The following is a 24,379-nucleotide window of genomic DNA, read 5'->3' as shown; positions in this document are numbered from 1 at the left end:
GTGTGGTATAATGTGAGTGGTGGTCACTGCTGTGTGACATATGTACAGAAGGCATTACTGTGTGGTATAATGTGAGTGGTGGGCACTGCTGTGTGACATATGTACAGAAGGCATTACTGTGTGGTATAATGAGTGGTGGGCACTGCTGTGTGACATGTGCAGAAGGCATTACTGTGTGGTATAATATGAGTGGTGGGCACTGCTGTGTGACATGTACAGAAGGTATTACTGTGTGGTATAATGTGAGTGGTGGGCACTGCTGTGTGACATATGTACAGAAGGCATTACTGTGTGGTATAATGTGAGTGGTGGGCACTGCTGTGTGACATATGTACAGAAGGCATTACTGTGTGGTATAATGTGAGTGGTGGGCACTGCTGTGTGACATGTACAGAAGACATTACTGTGGTATAATGTGAGTGGTGGGCACTGCTGTGTGACATATGTACAGAAGGTATTACTGTGTGGTATAATGTGAGTGGTGGGCACTGCTGTGTGACATATGTACAGAAGACATTACTGTGTGGTATAATGAGTGGTGGGCACTGCTGTGTGACATATGTACAGAAGGTATTACTGTGTGGTATAATGTGAGTGGTGGGCACTGCTGTGTGACATATGTACAGAAGGCATTACTGTGTGGTATAATGTGAGTGGTGGGCACTGCTGTGTGACATATGTACAGAAGGCATCACTGTGTGGTATAATGTGAGTGGTGGGCACTGCTGTGTGACATAATATGTACAGAAGGCATTACTGTGTGGTATAATGTGAGTGGTGGGCACTGCTGTGTGACATATGTACATAAGGCATTACTGTGTGGTATAATGTGAGTGGTGGGCACTGCTGTGTGACATATGTACAGAAGGCATTACTGTGTGGTATAATGTGAGTGGTGGGCACTGCTGTGTGACATAATATGTACAGAAGGCATTACTGTGTGGTATAATGTGAGTGGTGGGCACTGCTGTGTGACATATGTACAGAAGGCATCACTGTGTGGTATAATGTGAGTGGTGGGCACTGCTGTGTGACATAATATGTACAGAAGGCATAAGGCATTACTGTGTGGTATAATGTGAGTGGTGGGCACTGCTGTGTGACATATGTACAGAAGGCATCACTGTGTGGTATAATGTGAGTGGTGGGCACTGCTGTGTGACATAATATGTACAGAAGGCATCACTGTGTGGTATAATGTGAGTGGTGGGCACTGCTGTGTGACATATGTACAGAAGGCATTACTGTGTGGTATAATGTGAGTGGTGGGCACTGCTGTGTGACATATGTACAGAAGGTATTACTGTGTGGTATAATGTGAGTGGTGGGCACTGCTGTGTGACATATGTACAGAAGGCATTACTGTGTGGTATAATGTGAATGGTGGGCACTGCTGTGTGACATATGTACAGAAGGCATTACTGTGTGGTATAATGTGAGTGGTGGGCACTGCTGTGTGACATATGTACAGAAGGCATTACTGTGTGGGATAATAAGTGGTGGGCACTGCTGTGTGACATATGTACAGAAGGCATTACTGTGTGGTATAATGTGAGTGGTGGGCACTGCTGTGTGACATATGTACAGAAGGCATTACTGTGTGGTATAATGTGAGTGGTGGGCACTGCTGTGTGACATATGTACAGAAGGCATTACTGTGTGGTATAATGCGAGTGGTGGGCACTGCTGTGTGACATATGTACAGAAGGCATTGCTGTGTGGTATAATGTGAGTGGTGGGCACTGCTGTGTGACATATGTACAGAAGGCATTACTGTGGTATAATGTGAGTGATGGGCACTGCTGTGTGACATATGTACAGAAGGCATTACTGTGTGGTATAATGTGAGTGGTGGGCACTGCTGTGTGACATATGTACAGAAGGCATTACTGTGTGATATAATGTGAGTGGTGGGCACTGCTGTGTGACATATGTACAGAAGGCATTACTGTGTGGCATAATGAGTGGTGGTCACTGCTGTGTGACATATGTACAGAAGGCATCACTGTGTGGTATAATGTGAGTGGTGGGCACTGCTGTGTGACATATGTACAGAAGGCATTACTGTGTGGTATAATGTGAGTGGTGGGCACTGCTGTGTGACATTTGTACAGAAGGCATTACTGTGTGGTATAATGTGAGTGGTGGGCACTGCTGTGTGACATGTACAGAAGGTATTACTGTGTGGTATAATGAGTGGTGGGCACTGCTGTGTGACATGTACAGAAGGCATTACTGTGTGGTATAATGTGAGTGGTGGTCACTGCTGTGTGACATATGTACAGGAGGCATTACTGTGTGGTATAATGTGAGTGGTGGGCACTGCTGTGTGACATATGTACAGGAGGCATTACTGTGTGGTATAATGTGAGTGGTGGGTACTGCTGTGTGACATGTACAGAAGGCATTACTGTGTGGTATAATGTGAGTGGTGGGCACTGCTGTGTGACATATGTACAGAAGGCATTACTGTGTGGTATAATGTGAGTGATGGGCACTGCTGTGTGACATATGTACAGAAGGCATTACTGTGTGGTATAATGTGAGTGGTGGGCACTGCTGTGTGACATATGTACAGAAGGCATTACTGTGTGATATAATGTGAGTGGTGGGCACTGCTGTGTGACATATGTACAGAAGGCATTACTGTGTGGTATAATGTGAGTGGTGGGCTCTGCTGTGTGGTATAATGTGAGTGGTGGGCACTGCTGTGTGACATATGTACAGAAGGCATTACTGTGTGGTATAATGTGAGTGGTGGGCACTGCTGTGTGACATATGTACAGAAGGCATTACTGTGTGGTATAATGTGAGTGGTGGGCACTGCTGTGTGTGACATGTACAGAAGGTATTACTATGTGGTATAATGAGTGGTGGGCACTGCTGTGTGACATGTACAGAAGGCATCAGTGTGTGGTATAATGTGAGTGATGGGCACTGCTGTGTGACATGTGCAGAAGGCATTACTGTGTGGTATAATGAGTGGTGGGCACTGCTGTGTGACATGTACAGAAGGCATCAGTGTGTGGTATAATGTGAGTGATGGGCACTGCTGTGTGACATATGTACAGGAGGCATTACTGTGTGGTATAATGTGAGTGGTGGGCACTGCTGTGTGACATATGTACAGAAGGTATTACTGTGTGGTATAATGTGAGTGGTTGGCACTGCTGTGTGACGTATGTACAGAAGTCATTACTGTGTGGTATAATGTGAGTGGTGGGCACTGCTGTGTGACATATGTACAGAAGGCATTACTGTGTGATATAATGTGAGTGGTGGGCACTGCTGTGTGACATATGTACAGAAGGCATTACTGTGTGGTATAATGTGAGTGGTGGGCACTGCTGTGTGACATATGTACAGAAGGCATTACTGTGTGGTATAATGTGAGTGGTGGGCACTGCTGTGTGACATATGTACAGAAGGCATTACTGTGGTATAATGTGAGTGGTGGGCACTGCTGTGTGACATATGTACAGAAGGCATCACTGTGTGGTATAATGTGAGTGGTGGGCACTGCTGTGTGACATATGTACAGAAGGCATTACTGTGTGGTATAATGTGAGTGGTGGGCACTGCTGTGTGACATATGTACAGAAGGCATTACTGTGTGGTATAATGTGAGTGGTGGGCACTGCTGTGTGACATGTACAGAAGGCATTACTGTGTGGTATAATGTGAGTGGTGGGCACTGCTGTGTGACATATGTACAGAAGACATTACTGTGTGGTATAATGTGAGTGGTGGGCACTGCTGTGTGACATATGTACAGAAGGTATTACTGTGTGGTATAATGTGAGTGGTGGGCACTGCTGTGTGACATATGTACAGAAGGCATTACTGTGTGGTATAATGTGAGTGGTGGGCACTGCTGTGTGACATATGTACAGAAGGCATTACTGTGTGGTATAATGTGAGTGGTGGGCACTGCTGTGTGACATATGTACAGAAGACATTACTGTGTGGTATAATGTGAGTGGTGGGCACTGCTGTGTGACATATGTACAGAAGGCATTACTGTGTGGTATAATGTGAGTGGTGGGCACTGCTGTGTGACATATGTACAGAAGACATTACTGTGTGGTATAATGTGAGTGGTGGGCACTGCTGTGTGACATATGTACAGAAGACATTACTGTGTGGTATAATGTGAGTGGTGGGCACTGCTGTGTGACATATGTACAGAAGACATTACTGTGTGGTATAATGTGAGTGGTGGGCACTGCTGTGTGACATATGTACAGAAGGCATTACTGTGTGGTATAATGTGAGTGGTGGGCACTGCAGTGTGACATAATATGAATTGGGGGCATTATATTACAGTACGTGTAATGCAGGGACGTGCGGTGAGCTAAATGTCTCAGGAGGCACTAGCTAGCACCAGAGCCAGATTTACACACAATATATGAGTTAAAGGGTTCATGTGGGCATTATACACAGGTGCAGCAGTATAAACTCCTGAAAATTTTGTGGGTTTTGATTAGAGATGTGCTGAAAAGATAAGAAGGTGAGGCACTGCCTCACCTGCCATAGACTTTTTGCTCCGCAGTTTTGGCTATAAAAATGATTAGAATAATGCTAAGAAGATATTTCAAACATATTCTTTGTATTTTTCATATACTTTATACAGTAAAAACTCTGGCACAAACGTTAGTATGACAGGAAAGGCTCTGCCTCACCCCACCGCACGTCACTGGTGTAATGTAACATTGATAATATTAATGTATTACAATAACTATATGCATCAGCACTTCCTGGCGTGAATCCTGTAGGTAGTCATGGAACTTCCCCATCAGCGATATCACTGAACGCCGAGTGTACAGCTTTCAATAGGGCAAGGGTACACTCAGCGGGATGGGCCCTGACTAATCTCACGGATGTTCCTGTAGCGGCCTAGAGGGACAAGCTTTCACCTATATAAGAGCAGCTGCTCCTATTCAATTCCTCATGTATACTGTCCCATTCCCAAACCCCTATTCCAATCTCACTGCCTGGTTTCTCCCCTAATCGTATGTTTTACTAGATATGTTATCTCTTTATCTATGCATGACTAGTACAGGACAGCACGTGGAGTTAAAGCACCAAACGCCTGCCACTTCCTGAGAACTAGAAATGACGACAACGCAATAACAATACGAGCAGGAGGACTTTGCATAAATTAATGTTTCTGTTTTTATTAAGATGAGAAGTGAAGACAAAAGTGAAATGGAAAAGACATAACACATTCTTACAGCAGACTACGGTTGTCTTTTTGCGTGCTAGAGCCTGTTCTCAGTGTACCGCCAAATACTGGCTCGGCCTTAGCGGTGTATAGGTGGCGTGTATAAAACAGTCCGGAGCCTAAGTAGACTGCAGTCACTGCCCGGATCACACCGATCACAGAGGAGCTGCAAGTAACAATCCTTGGGGCTCCGTAATAGAACTCAAAAGGAGCTGCATTGTCCAACCAACAGAGGAAAAGGTTTTAAGGAATTAAAATAAAAGCAAAGTGGAACGACAGAGTTTTAATTCCCGATGGAGAATATCTATATATAATGGGGGATAACATACGAAGCCAAGATGAACGTTCTTTCCTATACAGATCCCTCCTGTAAAAATTCCCCTTGTACTGGTTCCTCTTGTAAAGGTTCCCCTTGTAACTGTCCGTCCTGTAAAGGTTCCCCTTGTAACTGTCCGTCCTGTAAAGGTTCCCCTTGTAACTGTCCGTCCTGTAAAGGTTCCCCCTGTAACTGTCCGTCCTGTAAAGGTTCCCCCTGTAACTGTCCGTCCTGTAAAGGTTCCGTCTGTACTGGCTCAGGAGGGTTCCCCTCGCTTGCTGTCTTCCAATGTCTCAATGATACAGGGTGCGGCAGGCAGAGAAACAATCTGCAGAATTTATAGGCCTTTGGGGAGGCGTAATACAGTCTTAAGGCAAACTCCTTCATGAGGCTGCAGTACTGGATGGCGTTGTATCTTTTGTGTCCGTTTTTCAGCTGATTTGTAAACAAGGCCAGTGCCAGGCCGCTGCAGTGCTCCGAGAGCACCCGCTCGGGATCCTTCTCCACCATGTTGTTTCTCCGTAAATCAACCAGGGTTTGTTTCAGGCTCTTTATCTTGACGCCCTGCCTCAGCACTTGTTTTTGTAAAGTTTTGATTTTTTTCCTCAGTTTAACAATTTTGGGATTCCCGGAAGGAGCAGGAATATCATTTTCCTTGTCACTAGTGAGAGCCGAATACGCGTGGTCAACTGGAATATATTCTGCGCCTTTGTCACTTGGCGAGCTTGAGTTCTCGGTCTCTGCATTCTCCACCTCAGTCTGGATCCCTGCTATGTTCTTCCTGCTCTGCGTATCCTCCACATCAACCTGCATCTCTGCTGCCTGCTCATTCTGAGTTTCGTCCCCCAGCTCCTCGTTTGGCACCGCCTCCCCCTGTTTCTCGCTTTGTGCCACCACCCCCGACTTCTCGCTTTGCACTGCCACCTCCGACTTCTCACTCTGCACTGCCACCTCCGACTTCTCGCTCTGCACTGCCACCTCCGACTTCTCGCTCTGCACTGCCACCTCCAACTTCTCGCTCTGCACTGCCACCTCCGACTTCTCGCTCTGCACTGCCACCTCCGACTTCTCGCTCTGCACTGCCACCTCCGACTTCTCGCTCTGCACTGCCACCTCCGACTTCTCGCTCTGCACTGCCACCCCTTGCTTCTCAGTATTTGCTACCATCTGCTTCTCGCTCAGATATATCTCCCCTTGCTTTTCCCTCTGCACTACCTCAACCTGCATTTCCCTCTGCACTACCTCAACCTGCATTTCACTCTGCGTTACCTCAACCTGCATTTCAGTCTGCGTTACCTCCCCTTCCTTGTCCTTCTGTGTTACCTCCACCTGATTCTTGCTTGGCACTACCTCACACTGCTTCTCACTCTGCTCTAGTTCCACCTGCTTCTCGCTTGGCACTAACTCACACTCCTTCTCACTCTGGCCTTCTTCCACCTGCTTCTTACTTGGCACTACCTCACACTGCTTCTCACTCTGCTCTTCTTCCACCTGCTTCTTACTTGGCACTACCTCACACTGCTTCTCACTCTGCTCTAGTTCCACCTGCTTCTTGTTTGGTACTACCTCACACTGCTTCCGACTCTGCTCTAGTTCCACCTGCTTCTTACTTGTCACTACCTCACACTGCTTCTCACTCTGCTCTACTTCCACCTGCTTCTTGCTCGTCACTACCTCACCCTGCTGCTCACTCTGCCCTACTTCCCCTTCCTTCTGTGTTACTTCCACCTGCTTCTCACTAAGTGCTACCTGCCCGTGCTCCCTGCTCGGTGCTTTCTCCCCCGGCTGCCCACATTGTGCTTCTTCTTGTTGCTTCCTGCTTTGCGCTTCCGCTAGCTGCTTCCTGCCTTGTTCAACCTCCTCCTGCGCTCGGTCTAGTACCCCTTGCATATGTGCATCCTGCACTTCCATCAACATTTCATGGCCGTCATTCATAATGGAATCTTTGGGACCGTCATTCTGAATCGTCACCTGAATTTCACCTACAGATTTTCTTGTATACTTCCTCTTCTTCGTTTTCCTTCTCCGTTGGACAGGATAAAGGGACACCGGTACGGCATCCATACGGAGGTAGGGACACGCTGCTCCTGGGCGTATCATGTAGTCCTTCTCCGTGAAGTGGTCGCTACAGACTTTGCTGTGAACAGTCGGTGTCCATTCGTCACGCTGAACCGCTTCGATCCACTTGGCCAGCCGTTCTGGGTCCTTCATGGGAAACCTGCAAATTGACAGTCAAGGAGTTTAAATAGTCAATATATCTTACGCATAAGTCAGGATGATACTGTTATTATACCGTAATGGTTGATGTGTATAAGATAATCAGGTCACTAATCTGCTCTGGCCGAGGGTAAAATCAATTAGTAACAAATTATGAACTTTTACTGCAGAAACTGACCACTAGAAGTAGTCTTGTATTCTCCCCGGAATCGCATGGAATTTAAAGAGCTGGAAAACCGCTTTAGGCAATGGACAGACTATTATTGTCATCATCAATATACAATCCATGCCAGCATCTTATATTATAAGGTGGAGGTGATTTCAGACATTCCAGATGGTCAAGTAATACAGGTAAGTAAAATATTATTTTTCTTAAAGCAGCAATCCCGCAATTAAGTTTTTTTTTTTCTCTTTAAGTAGCAACGCATATCTCTTAAGCAGTCATAGTACACAGCAGAGACAGCTCAAAGTGACGTTCCATAGCCTCTCTGCTCAGTACACTATGTAACTGTGGTTGCCATAGCAACCACATGACACTGCAGAAATTAATAGCAGCCTGCAGAATTAAACTAAGGAGAAAATGGTAAAGACCAAGAACAACCGAAATGAGCTCCGCCGTAGTGCACCTGGATGGCCCCAATAAAAACACAGAAAGAGACCAGATCTCTATCAAGGTGGAAAAGTCTGGAATACAAATGGCCCCTTTACCATCCTACCCATTGGCAGCAAAACAACTATCCCTTAGGCTATAAATGCATGGTTTAAAAAGGATGAATGAATTTTATAAAGGTGAAAACTACATCTGATGGACAATAACATAAGCTGTGATTCAGATCTTAAAACTCAACATACATCAAGACCTATAGCGCGGATTACCTGAAGAAGTGCTTCCCGCACCCTTTGTGCATGCGGTTCTTGCATCCAAACATCGCGCACACCGTCATTTTTCCTCTGCTGATTTTCCGTGTCCACTGGGGAAAGAACAAAGTAAATTGCGTCAATAATTGTCCTATATGGATCCTAACCCTAGACATAACCCTCCCTCTGGGTGCCTAACCCTAACCCTCCACCAAGTGCCTAATCCTAATCCTCCCCCTAGTGCATAACCCTAACCCCATGAAAAACCATGTGTCAACCTTCTGAACTTGTCAACCTTTTGACCCTGATGGCCTAAGTCCATGTGGACCTATTGACTATCTATTTGCTGCCTGTCTTCCATCCGGATACCTTATATATGCTTTCCGAATGAGTAGAGGACTTATTCTGGCATTCTACTGAACGAGAATGAGAGAAAACAGGATGGAGTATGTCAAAGTCAGAAAAAATATCCCCATACACTCTGCCATATTTGCACCGCACACTGGTCTGCGCTGCGCATGCGTACGCTCTCCCGTGAAGGCGCATACCCGCAATAGCGTGCACCCGCGGGCGCACGGTATGCGTATTTACGGTAGAGTTTATGTAACCGTAGCGTGCGACTCATTCGTTACATATTTTCACAATTAATGTAGTTTGTAGACCATGGTCCCTTTGATAGATTCTGAAAGTTTGGTTAATATGGAATGTCCCTGAACGGAGGAATCCCTCTTTGTATTGTGCTAAGGGTCTAACAGGAATCATACAGCAGTGTTTGGTACCCATCGGAAGAGTATTTAATTAACGATATTCCGGTGTTGGTTTGGAGCGTATTAATCGCTCGTGCGGATAGTTATGGACATAAGAAGTTTATGTCCATTTCTATTATTTACTCATACTCAGGTATGCGGCGGGAAACCTAGTTTCCCACCCACCTGAGCTGTTTGAAATCGTCACAGCCCACCTGTATGAATCACCCTATGACCTTTTGTTATAATGCGAAGCCGAATTCCTGCGTCCAATGGACAATGAGGTTGTAGGGACCATTAGATTGCATTGTGTGAGTAGCATAAAAGACGGGCCTGTGGCATCCAGCTTTGACTTCTCATCAAACGGTTCTCATTGCTGATAATCGGGAAGCTGGATGTCCAGAGGCGCATGCGATCGTTTCCCCTTGTGCGTAAGTTTTTCTCCGTAATCATATTGTCTTACTGTGAGCCAATCTCTCTCTCTCTCCGTCTCTCTCGCTCTCTCTCCCTTCTCTTTCTCTCGTATCTCCCATTGACTAGTATTGTATTGTATTAGATCAGCATAGTATTGTATTGTATTTCTTGTATAGTTATTCGGTTAGGAAGTCTCTGTTATATTGTAGTGTATCATTTGTACTGTGATTCCTTTTTACAAGTATATTAGTTATAATACAGTTAATAGGCTTTGGACCCTAAACCAGTATCTGTGTATTTCCTATAGTTTTAAGTGTTCACTTGAGCGTCGGTGACGCTCAAGCAGCTTTGTAGTTAGTCAGGTTACACAAGGTTGCACTTACACCCTGTATTCACATTAAGGTATTCTGTGTATTTCATTGATAAAAGGTTTAGACATAAAGGTATAGCGTTGTGAGCGTCTGCGCCGCTGGTGATCTCCTCGTGGTCTCGAGCGTCCGCTACGCCGTAGCGAATCATTACTCTAGTCATAGCCAATAACGTGTTGTCCTGTGATCACTGGGCCGTGAGCGAACGTGACGCTTGAGCGTCTCGCCTTCGGCTGAGCGATCGTTACGCAACTAGCGTACCCTTACGGTACTTCTTAAGTAAACAGCGTACAGTGTTCTTAGACTTCATTAAGGGTTGTTTATACGACAAAAGAATTTAGCATTGTCAAGTATATGGTGTGAATCTAAGGGTGCAGTCAAAGAGAACATCAAGGTAGTGGGCTTAGGTAACAGGGAGTGGCAGTGAAATTTGCGGTCTACGCAGAGATCCGTCTGACTCTTGCTATCCCTCCTATATTTACATTTCTCTCAGCAAACTTAGACGCTCCTTTGGCGTCCACAACGACCTCTCCGCAAATAACATCCAAATCTACCTTTCCTCCCTTGACCTTTCACCCTCTCCTATCCCATATGTCCCAGTTGTCTCTCTACCATCTCCACTCAGCCAATGCTTCCTCAAACACAACATGTCCAAATCTGAGCTTGCCATCTTTCCCCTGCTAATGTCCTCTAACCATATTACCCTCTCCTGTTCCACAATACGCTGCCTAGCTGTACTCCGCTTCAGCCTTCCCATCCAGTCCCCGTCCTGATGCCTCCAACTCTGCAGCATTGCCGAAATAAGCCCCTTCCTTACACGGGAAGTAGCTACATAGCGGTGCACTTGCTCTAGGTTGCTTGCTGTAACCTTCTCCTCGCAGACCTTCCCCTCACCGCATGTAACCTCTACAACCCACCATAACTGCTGTGGCTAGACTGATCTACTGCCCCAGGCACGCCACTCTAAATCACTTCACTGTGGGTTTGATGTTTCAAGCAGTGAAAAAAGTGGATGTGTGGACCAGTGGAGATTGGAGATGTTGTCTCACCTTGCCCAAAACTCTCCTTTCTCGAAGACTCCTCACACGCTGCTCCTAATCTACGGAACTCCTTCCTAACCCCACCAGACTCTCCCACAGCCTACCGTCCATCAAATATCCCCTCCTAGAGTCACAAGTCCACTTCTTCCATACACTAAGTCTTCTTGTGTCCTATTTGCACCTACTGTCTCATTACCCCCTCCATGAGGAATGTAAGCTCCCTCTACCTATGTCTCATGTCTGTCCACCTCAGACCCAGCTGTCTTCTGCTGCTTTGGATGCTCCCACACACGGAATGAGTACCTGTATCCCTGCTAGCTGGAACTGGGAGCTCACGGCTATACTATATATGTCATCATGCCTAGTTACATTTGTGTGCCCGTTACACTGTTCACCATATTGACGTATGTTATCGTCTGTGAAACAACTGTCCAGCACTAATTATAAATATACCATAATGAGGATAGCCTATCAGGACTAGTTTCCTCCAGCTCGGCAGCCTGCACAAATTGCGTCTTTCAGGTGAACTTGTTACCTGCAGTTTTATTGGCGCAAAATACGTCCAGCTCTACATCGGCCCAAACGGGTTTAAAATAAGAATTTACTTACCGATAATTCTATTTCTCATAGTCCGTAGTGGATGCTGGGGACTCCGTAAGGACCATGCTGGGGACTCCGTAAGGACCATGGGGAATAGCGGCTCCGCAGGAGACTGGGCACATCTAAAGAAAGCTTTAGGACTAACTGGTGTGCACTGGCTCCTCCCCCTATGACCCTCCTCCAAGCCTCACTTAGGATACTGTGCCCGGACGAGCGTACACAATAAGGAAGGATTTTGAATCCCGGGTAAGACTCATACCAGCCACACCAATCATACCGTACAACCTGTGATCTGAACCCAGTTAACAGCATGATAACAGAGGAGCCTCTGAAAAGATGGCTCACAACAATAATAACCCGATTTTTGTAACAATAACTATGTACAAGTATTGCAGACAATCCGCACTTGGGATGGGCGCCCAGCATCCACTACGGACTATGAGAAATAGAATTATCGGTAAGTAAATTCTTATTTTCTCTAACGTCCTAAGTGGATGCTGGGGACTCCGTAAGGACCATGGGGATTATACCAAAGCTCCCAAACGGACGGGAGAGTGCGGATGACTCTGCAGCACCAAATGAGAGAACTCCAGGTCCTCCTCAGCCAGGATATCAATTTTGTAGAATTTTACAAACGTATTTGCTCCTGACCAAGTAGCTGCTCGGCAAAGTTGTAAAGCCGAGACCCCTCGGGCAGCCGCCCAAGATGAGCCCCCCTTCCTTGTGGAGTGGGCATTTACAGATTTTTGGCTGTGGCAGGCCTGCCACAGAATGTGCAAGCTGAATTGTACTACAAATCCAACGAGCAATAGTCTGCTTAGAAGCAGGAGCACCCAGCTTGTTGGGTGCACACAGGATAAACAGCGAGTCAGATTTCCTGACTCCAGCCGTCCTGGAAACATATATTTTCAGGGCACTGACAACGTCTAGCAACTTGTAGGCCTCCAAGTCCCTAGTAGCCGCAGGCACCACCAATAGGTTGGTTCAGGTGAGACGCTGAAACCACCTTGGGGAGAAACTGAGGACGAGTCCTCAATTCCGCCCTGTCCGAATGGAAAATCAGATAAGGGCTTTTTCAGGATAAAGCCGCCAATTCTGACACGCGCCTGGCCCAGGCCAGGGCCAACAGCATGACCACTTTCCATGTGAGATATTTTAACTCCACAGATTTAAGTGGTTCAAACCAATGTGACTTTTGGAACCCAAAACTACATTGAGATCCCAAAGTGCCACTGGAGGCACAAAAGGAGGCTGTATATGCAGTACCCCTTTTACAAACGTCTGAACTTCAGGGACTGAAGCTAGCTCTTTTTGGAAGAAAATTGACAGGGCCGCAAATTTGAACCTTAATGGACCCCAATTTCAGGCCCATAGACACTCCTGTTTTCAGGAAATGTAGGAATCGACCCAGTTGAATTTCCTCCGTCGGGCCTTCCTGGCCTCGCACCACGCAACATATTTTCGCCAATTGCGGTGATAATGTTTTTGCGGTTACATCCTTCCTGGCTTTGATCAGGATAGGGATGACTTCATCCGGAAAGCCTTTTTTCCTTCAGGATCCGGCGTTCAACCGCCATGCCGTCAAACGCAGCCGCGGTAAGTCTTGGAACAGACAGGGTCCTTGCTGGAGCAGGTCCCTTCTTAGAGGTAGAGGCCACGGATCCTCCGTGAGCATCTCTTGAAGTTCCGGTTACCAAGTCCTTCTTGGCCAATCCGGAGCCACGAATAGAGTGCTTTCTCCTCTCCATCTTATCAATCTCAGTACCTTGGGTATGAGAGGCAGAGGAGGGAACACATACACTGACTGGTACACCCACGGTGTTACCAGAGCGTCTACAATTATTGCCTGAGGGTCTCTTGACCTGGCGCAATACCTGTCGAGTTTTTTAATCATGTGGACGACTTCTGGGTGAAATCCCCACTCTCCCGGGTGGAGGTCGTGCTGAGGAAGTCTGCTTCCCAGTTGTCCACTCCCGGAATGAATACTGTTGACAGTGCTATCACATGATTTTCCGCCCAGCGAAGAATCCCTGCAGCTTCTGCCATTGCCCTCCTGCTTCTTGTGCCACCCTGTCTGTTTACGTGGGTGACTGCCATGATGTTGTCCGACTGGATCAACACCGGCTGACCTTGAAGCAGAGGTCTTGCTAAGCTTAGAGCATTGTAAATGGCCCTTAGCTTCAGGATATTTATGTGAAGTGATGTATCCAGGCTTGACCCTAAGCCCTAGATATTCCTTCCCTGTGTGACTGCTCCCCAGCCTCGCAGGCTGGCATCCGTGGTCACCAGGACCCAGTCCTGAATGCCGAATCTGCGGCCCTCTAGAAGATGAGCACTCTGCAACCACCACATGATGGATACCCTTGTCCTTGGTGACAGGGTTATCCGCTGATGCATCTGAAAATGCAACCCGGACCATTTGTCCAGTAGGTTCCACTGGAAAGTTCTTGCGTGGAATCTAACGAATGGGATTGCTTCGTAGGAAGCCACCATTTTTACCCAGAACCCTTGTGCATTGATGCACTGAGACTTGGTTCGGTTTTAGGAGGTTCCTGACTAGCTCGGATAACTCCCTGGCTTTCTCTTCCGGGAGAAACACCTTTTTTCTGGACTGTGTCCAGGAACATCCCTAGGAAACAGAAGACAAGTCGTCGGAACCAGCTGCGATTTTGGAATATTGAGAATCCAATCGTGCTGCCGCAACACTACCTGAGATAGTGCTACACCGACTTCCAACTGTTCCCTGGATCTTACCCTTATCAGGGAATCGTCCAAGTAAGGGATAACTAAAATTCCCTTCCTTCGAAGGGATATCATTTCGGCCATTACCTTGGTAAAGACCCGGGGTGCCGTGGACCATCCCTACGGCAGCGTCTGAACTGATAGTGACAGATCTGTACCATAACCTGAGGTACCCTTGGTGAGAAGGGTAAACTTTGACATGAAGGTAAGCATCCTTGATGTCCCAAAACATCATGTAGTCCCCTTCTTCCAGGTTCGCAATCACTGCTCTGAGTGACTCAATCTTGAATTTGAACCTCTGTATGTAAGTGTTCAAAAATTTTAGATTTAGAATCGGTCTCACCGGGCCGTCTGGCTTTGGTACCACAATAGTGTGGAATAATACCCCGTTCCCTGTTGCAGGAGGGGTACCTTGATTATCACCTGCTGGGAATACAGCTTGTGAATGGCTTCCAAAACTGCCTCCCTGTCAGAAGGAGACGTCGGTAAAGCCGACTTTTGGAAACGGCGAGGGGGAGACGTCTCGAATTTCAATATGTACCCTTGAGATATTACCTGAAGGATCCAGGGGTCTACTTGCGAGTGAGCCCACTGCGCACTGAAATTCATTGAGAACGGGCCCCCACCGTGCCTGAGCTTGTAAGGCCCTAGCGTCATACTGAGGGCCTTTGCAGAGGCGGGAAAGGATTTCTGTTCCTGGGAACTGGGTAATCTCTTCAGCCTTTTTCCTCTCCCTCTGTCACGAGCAGAAAAGAGGAACCTTTTGTCCGCTTGCCAACAAAGGACTGCGCCTGATAATACGGCGTCTTATTTTGAGAGGCGACCTGGGGTACAAACGTGGATTTCCCAGTTGTTGCCGTGGCCACCAGGTCTAAAAGACCGACCCCAAATGTCCCCTTTCAAAGGCAATACTTCCAAATGCCGTTTGGAATCCGCATCACCTGACCATTTTACTGGTAGAATTGGACAACGCACTTATACTTGATGCCAGTCGGCAAATATTCCGCTGTGCATCATGCATATATAGAAATGCATCTTTTAAATGCTCTATAGGCAATAATATACTATCCTTATCTAGGATATCAATATTTCCAGTCAGGGAATCCGACCATGCCAACCCAGCACTGCACCTCCAGGCTGAGGCGATTGCTGGTCGCAGTATAACACCAGTATGTGTGTGAATACATTTTTGGATACCCTCCTGCTTTCTATCAGCAGGATCCTTAAGGGCGGCCATCTCATGAGAGGGTAGAGCCCTTGTTCTTACAAGCGTGTGAGCGCCTTATCCCCCCTAGGGGGTGTTTCCCAACGCACCCTAACCTCTGGCGGGAAAGGGTATACAGCCAATACTTTTTAAGAAATTATCAATTGTTATCGGGGGGAAACCCACGCATCATCACACACCTCATTTTATTTCTCAGATTCAGGAAAACTACAGGTAGTTTTTCCCTCACCGAACATAATACCCCTTTTTGGTGGTACTCGTATTATCAGAAATGTATAAAACATTTTCCATTGTCTCAATCATGTAACGTGTGGCCCCACTGGAAATCACGGTTGTCTCTTCACCGTCGACACAGGAGTCAGTATCCGTGTCGGCGTCTGTATCTGCCATCTGAGGTAACGGGCGCTTTAGAGCCCCTGACGGCCTATGAGACGTCTGGACAGGCACAAGCTGAGTAGCCGGCTGTCTCATGTCAACCACTGTTTTTTTTTTATACAGAGCTGACACTGTCACGTAATTTTCAACAGCACATCCACTCAGGTGTCGACCCCCTAGGTGGTGACATCACTGTTACAGACACTCTGCTCCGTCTCCACATCATTTTTCTCCTCATACATGTCGACACAAACGTACCGACACACAGCACACACACAGGGAATGCTCTGATAGAGGACAGGACCCCACTAGCCCTTTGGGGAGACAGAGGGAGAGTATGCCAGCACACACCAGAGCGCTATATATATATATACAGGGATAACCTTATATAAGTGTTTTTCCCCTTATAGCTGCTGTATGTTTTAATACTGCGCCTAATTAGTGCCCCCCTCTCTTTTTTTAACCCTTTCTGTAGTGTAGTGACTGCAGGGAAGAGCAAGGGAGCTTCCCTCCAACTGAGCTGTGAGGGAAAATGGCGCCAGTGTGCTGAGGAGATAGGTTCCGCCCCCTTTTCGGCGGCCTTATCACCCGTTTTTCTGTATATTCTGGCAGGGGTTAAATGCATCCATATAGCCAAGGAGCTATATGTGATGCATTTTTTGCCATGTAAGGTATTTTTATCATGTTTTATTGCGTCTCAGGGCGCCCCCCCCAGCGCCCTGCACCCTCAGTGACCGGAGTATGAAGTGTGCTGAGAGCAATGGCGCACAGCTGCAGTGCTGTGCGCTACCTTATTGAAGACAGGAACGTCTTCTGCCGCCGATTTTTCCGGACCTCTTCGCTCTTCTGGCTCTGTAAGGGGGCCGGCGGCGCGGCTCCGGGACCCATCCAGGCTGAACCTGTGATCGTCCCTCTGGAGCTAATGTCCAGTAGCCAAGAAGCCCAATCCACTCTGCACGCAGGTGAGTTCGCTTCTTCTCCCCTTAGTCCCTCGATGCAGTGAGCCTGTTGCCAGCAGGTCTCACTGAAAATAACAAACCTAAACTAAAACTTTCACTAAGAAGCTCAGGAGAGCCCCTAGTGTGCACCCTTCTCGTCGGGCACAGAAATCTAACTGAGGCTTGGAGGAGGGTCATAGGGGGAGGAGCCAGTGCACACCAGTTAGTCCTAAAGCTTTCTTTAGATGTGCCCAGTCTCCTGCGGAGCCGCTATTCCCCATGGTCCTTACGGAGTCCCCAGCATCCACTTAGGACGTTAGAGAAAATAAAAATAAACAAAAAAATAAGAATTTACTTACCGATAATTCTATTTCTCGTAGTCCGTAGTGGATGCTGGGGACTCCGTAAGGACCATGGGGATTAGCGGCTCCGCAGGAGACTGGGCACATCTAAAGAAAGCTTTAGGACTAGCTGGTGTGCACTGGCTCCTCCCCCTATGACCCTCCTCCAAGCCTCAGTTAGGATACTGTGCCCGGACGAGCGTACACAATAAGGAAGGATCTTGAATCCCGGGTAAGACTCATACCAGCCACACCTATCACACCGTATAACTTGTGATCTGAACCCAGTTAACAGCATGATAACAGAGGAGCCTCTAGAAAAGATGGCTCACTACAGCAATAACCCGATCTTTTTGGTAACAATAACTATGTACCAGTATTGCAGACAATCCGCACTTGGGATGGGCGCCCAGCATCCACTACGGACTACGAGAAATAGAATTATCGGTAAGTAAATTCTTATTTTCTCTAACGTCCTAAGTGGATGCTGGGGACTCCGTAAGGACCATGGGGATTATACCAAAGCTCCCAAACGGGCGGGAGAGTGCGGATGACTCTGCAGCACCAATTGAGAGAAACTCCAGGTCCTCCTCAGCCAGGGTATCAATTTTGTAGAATTTTACAAACGTATTTGCTCCTGACCAAGTAGCTGCTCGGCAAAGTTGTAAAGCCGAGACCCCTCGGGCAACCGCCCAAGATGAGCCCACCTTCCTTGTGGAGAGGGCATTTACAGATTTTTTGGCTGTGGCAGGCCTGCCACAGAATGTGCAAGCTGAATTGTACTACAAATCCAACGAGCAATAGTCTGCTTAGAAGCAGGAGCACCCAGCTTGTTGGGTGCATACAGGATAAACAGCGAGTCAGTTTTCCTGACTCCAGCCGTCCTGGATATTTTCAGGGCCCTGACAACATCTAGCAACTTGGAGTCCTCCAAGTCCCTAGTAGCCGCAGGCACCACAATAGGTTGGTTCAGGTGAAACGCTGAAACCACCTTAGGGAGAAACTGAGGACGAGTCCTCAATTCCCCCTGTCCGAATGGAAAATCAGATAAGGGCTTTTACAGGATAAAGCCGCCAATTCTGACACGCACCTGGCCCCGGCCAGGGCCAACAGCATGACCACTTTCCATGTGAGATATTTTAACTCCACAGATTTAAGTGGTTCAACCCAATGTGACTTTTGGAAACCAAAACCTACATTGAGATCCCAAAGTGCCACTGGAGGCACAAAAGGAGGCTGTATATGCAGTACCCCTTTTACAAACGTCTGAACTTCAGGGACTGAAGCTAGTTCTTTTTGGAAGAAAATTGACAGGGCCGAAATTTGAACCTTAATGGACCCCAATTTCAGGCCCATAGACACTCCTGTTTGCAGGAAATGTAGGAATCGACCCAGTTGAATTTCCTCCGTCGGGCCTTACTGGCCTCGCACCACGCAACATATTTTCGCCAAATGCGGTGATAATGTTTTGCGGTTACATCCTTCCTGGCTTTGATCAGGATAGGGATGACTTCATCCGGAATGCCTTTTTTCCTTCAGGATCCGGCGTTCAACCGCCATGCCGTCAAACGCAGCCGCGGTAAGTCTTGGAACAGACAGGGTCCATGCTGGAGCAGGTCCCTTCTTAGAGGTAGAGGCCACGGATCCTCCGTGAGCATCTCTTGAAGTTCCGGTTACCAATTCCTTCTTGGCCAATCCGGAGCCACGAATATAGTGCTTACTCCTCTCCATCTTATCAATCTCAGTACCTTGGGTATGAGAGGTAGAGGAGGGAACACATACACTGACTGGTACACCCACGGTGTTACCAGAGCGTCTACAGCTATTGCCTGAGGGTCCCTTGACCTGGCGCAATACCTGTCGAGTTTTTCCAAACGGTTTATAATCATGTGGAAGACTTCTGGGTGAAGTCCCCACTCTCCCGGGTGGAGGTCGTGTTGAGGAAGTCTGCTTCCCAGTTGTCCACTCCCGGAATGAATACTGCTGACAGTGCTATCACATGGTTTTCCGCCCAGCGAAAAATCCTTGCAGCTTCTGCCATTGCTCCTGCTTCTTGTGCCACCCTTGTTTGTTTACGTGGGTGACTGCCGTGATGTTGTCCGACTGGATCAACACCGGCTGACCTTGAAGCAGAGGTCTTGCTAAGCTTAGAGCATTGTAAATGGCCCTTAGCTTTAGGATATTTATGTGAAGTGACGTCTCCAGGCTAGACTATAAGCCCTGGATATTCCTTCCCTGTGTGACTGCTCCCCAGCCTCGCAGGCTGGCATCCGTGGTCACCAGGACCCAGTCCTGAATGCCGAATCTGCGGCCCTCTAGAAGATGAGCACTCTGCAACCACCACAGGAGGGACACCCTTGTCCTTGGTGACAGGGTTATCCGCTGATGCATCTGAAGATGCGACCCGGACCATTTGTCCAGCAGGTCCCACTGGAAAGTTCTTGCGTGGAATCTGCCGAATGGGATTGCTTCGTAGGAAGCCACCATTATACCCAGAACCCTTGTGCATTGATGCACTGAGACTTGGCTCGGTTTTAGGAGGTTCCTGACTATCTCGGATAACTCCCTGGCTTTCTCCTCCGGGAGAAACACCTTTTTCTGGACTGTGTCCAGGATCATCCCTAGGAACAGAAGACAAGTCGTCGGAACCAGCTGCGATTTTGGAATATTGAGAATCCAATCGTGCTGCCGCAACACTACCTGAGATAGTGCTACACCGACCTCCAACTGTTCCCTGGATCTTACCCTTATCAGGGAATCGTCCAAGTAAGGGATAACTAATATTCCCTTCCTTCGAAAGAATATCATCATTTCGGCCATTACCTTGGTAAAGACTCGGGGTGCCGTGGACCATCCATACGGCAGCGTCTGAACTGATAGTGACAGTTCTGTACCATAAACCTGAGGTACCCTTGATGAGAAGGGTACATTTTTTACATGAAGGTAAGCATCCTTGATGTCCCGAGACATCATGTAGTCCCCTTCTTCCAGGTTCGCAATCACTGCTCTAAGTGACTCAATCTTGAATTTGAACCTCTGTATGTAAGTGTTCAAAGATTTTAGATTTATAATCAGTCTCACCAAGCCGTCCGGCTTTGGTACCACAACAGTGTGGAATAATACCCCGTTCCCTGTTGCAGGAGGGGTACCTTGATTATCACCTGCTGGGAATACAGCTTGTGAATGGCTTCCAAAACTATCTCCCTGTCAGAAGGAGACATCGGTAAAGCCGACTTTAGGAAACGGCGAGGGGGAGATGTCTCGAATTCTAATTTGTACCCCTGAGTATCACCTGAAGGATCCAGGGGTCTACTTGCGAGTGAGCCCACTGCGCGCTGAAATTCATTGAGACGGGCCCCCACCGTGCCTGATTCTGCTTGTAAAGCCCCAGCGTCATACTGAGGGCTTGGCAGAGGCGGGAGAGGGTTTCTGTTCCTGGGAACTGGCTGATTTCTGCAGCCTTTTTCCTCTCCCTCTGTCACGGGGCAGAAAAGAGGAACCTTTTGCCCGCTTGTCCACGAAAAGACTGCGCCTGATAATACGGCGTCTTCTCATGATGAGAGGCGACCTGGGGTACAAACGTGGATTTCCCAGCTGTTGCCGTGGCCACCAGGTCTGAAAGACCGACCCCAAATAACTCCTCCCCTTAATAAGGCAATATTTCCAAATGCCGTTTGGAATACGCATCACCTGACCACTGACGTGTCCATAACCCTCTACTGGTAGAAATGGACAACGTACTTAGACTTGATGCCAGTCGGCAAATATTCCGCTGTGCATCACGCATATATAGAAATGCATCTTTAAAATGCTCTATAGGCAATAATATACTGTCCCTATCTAAGGTAACAATATTTTCAGTCAGGGAATCCGACCACGCCAACCCAGCACTGCACATCCAGGCTGAGGCGATTGCTGGTCGCAGTATAACACCAGTATGTGTGTAATACATTTTAGGATAGCCTCCTGCTTTCTATCAGCAGGATCCTTAAGGGCGGCCATCTCAGGAGAGGGTAGAGCCCTTGTTCTTACCAGCGTGTGAGCGCTTTATCCACCCTAGGGGGTGTTTCCCAATGCACCCTAACCTCTGGCGGGAAAGGATATAATGCCAATAACATTTTTATCAGTTGTTATCAGGGGAAACCCACGCATCATCACACACCTCATTTAATTTCTCAGATTCAGGAAAACTACAGGTAGTTTTTCCTCACCGAACATAATACCCCTTTTTGGTGGTACTCGTATTATCAGAAATGTGTAAAACATTTTTCATTGCCTCAATCATGTAACGTGTGGCCCTACTGGAAGTCACATTTGTCTCTTCACCGTCGACACTGGAGTCAGTATCCGTGTCGGTGTCTATATCTGCCATCTGAGGTAACGGGCGCTTTAGAGCCCCTGACGGCCTATGAGACGTCTGGACAGGCACAAGCTGAGTAGCCGGCTGTCTCATGTCAACCACTGTCTTTTATACAGAGCTGACACTGTCACGTAATTCTTCCAACAGTTCATCCACTCAGGTGTCGACCCCCTAGGGGGTGACATCACTATTACAGGCAATCTGCTCCGTCTCCACATCATTTTTCTCCTCATACATGTCGACACCAACGTACCGACATACAGCACACACACACAGGGAATGCTCTGATAGAGGACAGGACCCCACTAGCCCTTCGGGGAGACAGAGGGAGAGTTTGCCAGCACACACCAGAGCGCTATATATATATACAGGGATAACCTTATATAAGTGTTTTTCCCCTTATAGCTGCTGTATTGTTTATACTGCGCCTAATTAGTGCCCCCCTCTCTTTATTTAACCCTTTCTGTAGTGTAGTGACTGCAGGGGAGAGACAGGGAGCTTCCCTCCAACGAAGCTGTGAGGGAAAATGGCGCCAGTGTGCTGAGGAGATAGGCTCCGCCCCCTTATCGGCGGCCTTATCTCCCGTTTTTTGTGTATTTTTGGCATGGGTTAAATGCATCCATGTAGCCCAGGAGCTATATGTGATGCATCTTTTGCCATTTAAGGTATTTTTATTGGTTCTCAGGGCGCCCCCACCCAGCGCCCTGCACCCTCAGTGACCGGAGTGTGAAGTGTGCTGAGAGCAATGGCGCACAGCTGCGGTGCTGTGCGCTACCTTTTTGAAGACAGGACGTCTTCTGCCGCCGATTTTCCGGATCTCTTCAGGCTTCTGGCTCTGTAAGGGGGCCGGCGGCGCGGCTCTGGGACCCATCCAGGCTGGGCCTGTGATCGTCCCTCTGGAGCTAATGTCCAGTAGCCTAAGAAGCCCAATCCACTCTGCACGCAGGTGAGTTCGCTTCTTCTCCCCTTAGTCCCTCGATGCAGTGAGCCTGTTGCCAGCAGGACTCACTGAAAATAAAAAACCTAAAACTAACTTTTCACTAAGCAGCTCAGGAGAGCCACCTAGTGTGCACCCTTCTCGTTCGGGCACAGAAATCTAACTGAGGCTTGGAGGAGGGTCATAGGGGGAGGAGCCAGTGCACACCAGCTAGTCCTAAAGCTTTCTTTAGATGTGCCCAGTCTCCTGCGGAGCCGCTAATCCCCATGGTCCTTACGGAGTCCCCAGCATCCACTTAGGACGTTAGAGAAAACAGTATAATAAAATGGAGTAAATATGACATGGATTATAGTGCTCCAACGTCCACTAAGACAGGATCGCCTGAAACTCTTAGATGCAAAGTGTCCTGGTAACGTCTGAAATGGCGGCAACTACTGTATGGCTATAGAGAAAATAGCCGGGAACCGTTATAGGCCAGGTTTTTACACTAGCCATGCTTAAGTCCAGACGTGTTACTATGGGGGTGTATGGTACACCTGGGGGTTACTGTGGGGTGTATGGTACACCTGGGGGTTACTGTGGGGTGTATGGTACTCCGTGGGGGTACTATGGGCTATAAGGTAGCCTGGGGCTACTGGATTTGAAAAATGACAGTTAGGAGCTGATTGGCTGGTGCGTTATTACTTTCCACTTATCACTGCTATATCCCTTCTCCAGGCTTACTACATCTGCCTCTCTATGAGTTACTAAGGTATGTAGGGCACCCATGTGTTACTATCGGGGTACAGGGTACTCCTGGGTGTTGCTATGGGGGTGTATGGTACACCTGGGTGTTACTGTGGGGTGTATGGTACATCTGGGTGTTACTATAGGGGTGTATGGTACTAAAGGGTATAGGGCACACCTGGGTGGTGCTATGGGGGTGTATGGTACACCTGGGTGTTACTGAGGGGTGAATGGTACACCTGGGCGTTGATATGGGGGTGTATGGTACACCTGCGTGTTACTGAGGGGTGTATGGTACACCTGGGTGTTACTGAGGGGCGTATGGTACACCTGGGTGTTACTGAGGGGTGTATGGTACACCTGGGTGTTACTGAGGGGCGTATGGTACACCTGGGTGTTACGGAGGGGCGTATGGTACACCTGCGTGTTACTGAGGGGTGTATGGTACACCTGGGTGTTACTGAGGGGCGTATGGTACACCTGGGTGTTACTGAGGGGCGTATGGTACACCTGGGTGTTGATATGGGGGTGTATGATACACCTGGATGTTGATATGGGGGTGTATGGTACACCTGGGTGTTACTGAGGGATGTATGGTACTATGAGGGTATAGGGCACACCTGGGGGGGTTTACACGTGACATGATGAGACTTCCAGTGTTCCCACCATACGGAGAGTCTACCAGTATGTAAATACAGTACCAGGTCACGTGTCTTCCACAAAATGTCCGCCCCGCAGGCCAGCCAGGGCCGCCAGTCACACGGTGCTGCTCTCCCCTAGTGCCTGCCTGTTACCGCCGCCTCGAGCTGCTGCTGCTGCTGCTGCTCTCGCGAGATCTCAACCCCCTCCCCCAGCCCTCTCCTCCGCTACCCGCGCTTGTCTCGCGAGCTCGCCCCCCTCACCCCCCCACCCCCCCACCCCCCCTTCCCCCCCTCCCCCGGAAGTGAGGTCA

At 48.1% G+C, this 24,379-nt stretch overlaps 1 protein-coding gene across 1 annotated transcript; it reads right to left on the bottom strand.

Moving 5' to 3' along the window:
* Positions 1-5,157: 5,157 nt before the first annotated feature.
* Positions 5,158-24,275, bottom strand: LOC134966744 (bromodomain-containing protein DDB_G0280777-like). Its single transcript, XM_063943727.1, has 3 exons — positions 24,129-24,275; positions 8,634-8,728; positions 5,158-7,758 (listed from the first exon to the last, which is right to left on the bottom strand). Exons 2-3 carry the CDS (start codon positions 8,699-8,701, stop codon positions 5,577-5,579), a joined length of 2,250 nt encoding a protein of 749 aa, XP_063799797.1. The 5' UTR covers positions 8,702-8,728; positions 24,129-24,275; the 3' UTR covers positions 5,158-5,576.
* Positions 24,276-24,379: the final 104 nt, after the last annotated feature.

The sequence above is a fragment of the Pseudophryne corroboree genome, chromosome 10 (genome assembly GCF_028390025.1).
Source record: "Pseudophryne corroboree isolate aPseCor3 chromosome 10, aPseCor3.hap2, whole genome shotgun sequence".
Taxonomy (NCBI): Eukaryota; Metazoa; Chordata; class Amphibia; order Anura; family Myobatrachidae; genus Pseudophryne; species Pseudophryne corroboree.
Note: the sequence above shows the minus strand (reverse complement) of the source record. Positions and strands in the feature narration are given on the sequence as shown.

Bases quoted from the DNA above. Each gene is read 5' to 3' on its own strand.
- LOC134966744 (XM_063943727.1), bottom strand. From the start codon at position 8,701: ATGACGGTGTGCGCGATGTTTGGATGCAAGAACCGCATGCACAAAGGG. The intron at 7,759-8,633 runs GTAATCCGCGCT...GTCAATTTGCAG, and splicing joins TGCGGGAAGCACTTCTTCAG to GTTTCCCATGAAGGACCCAG.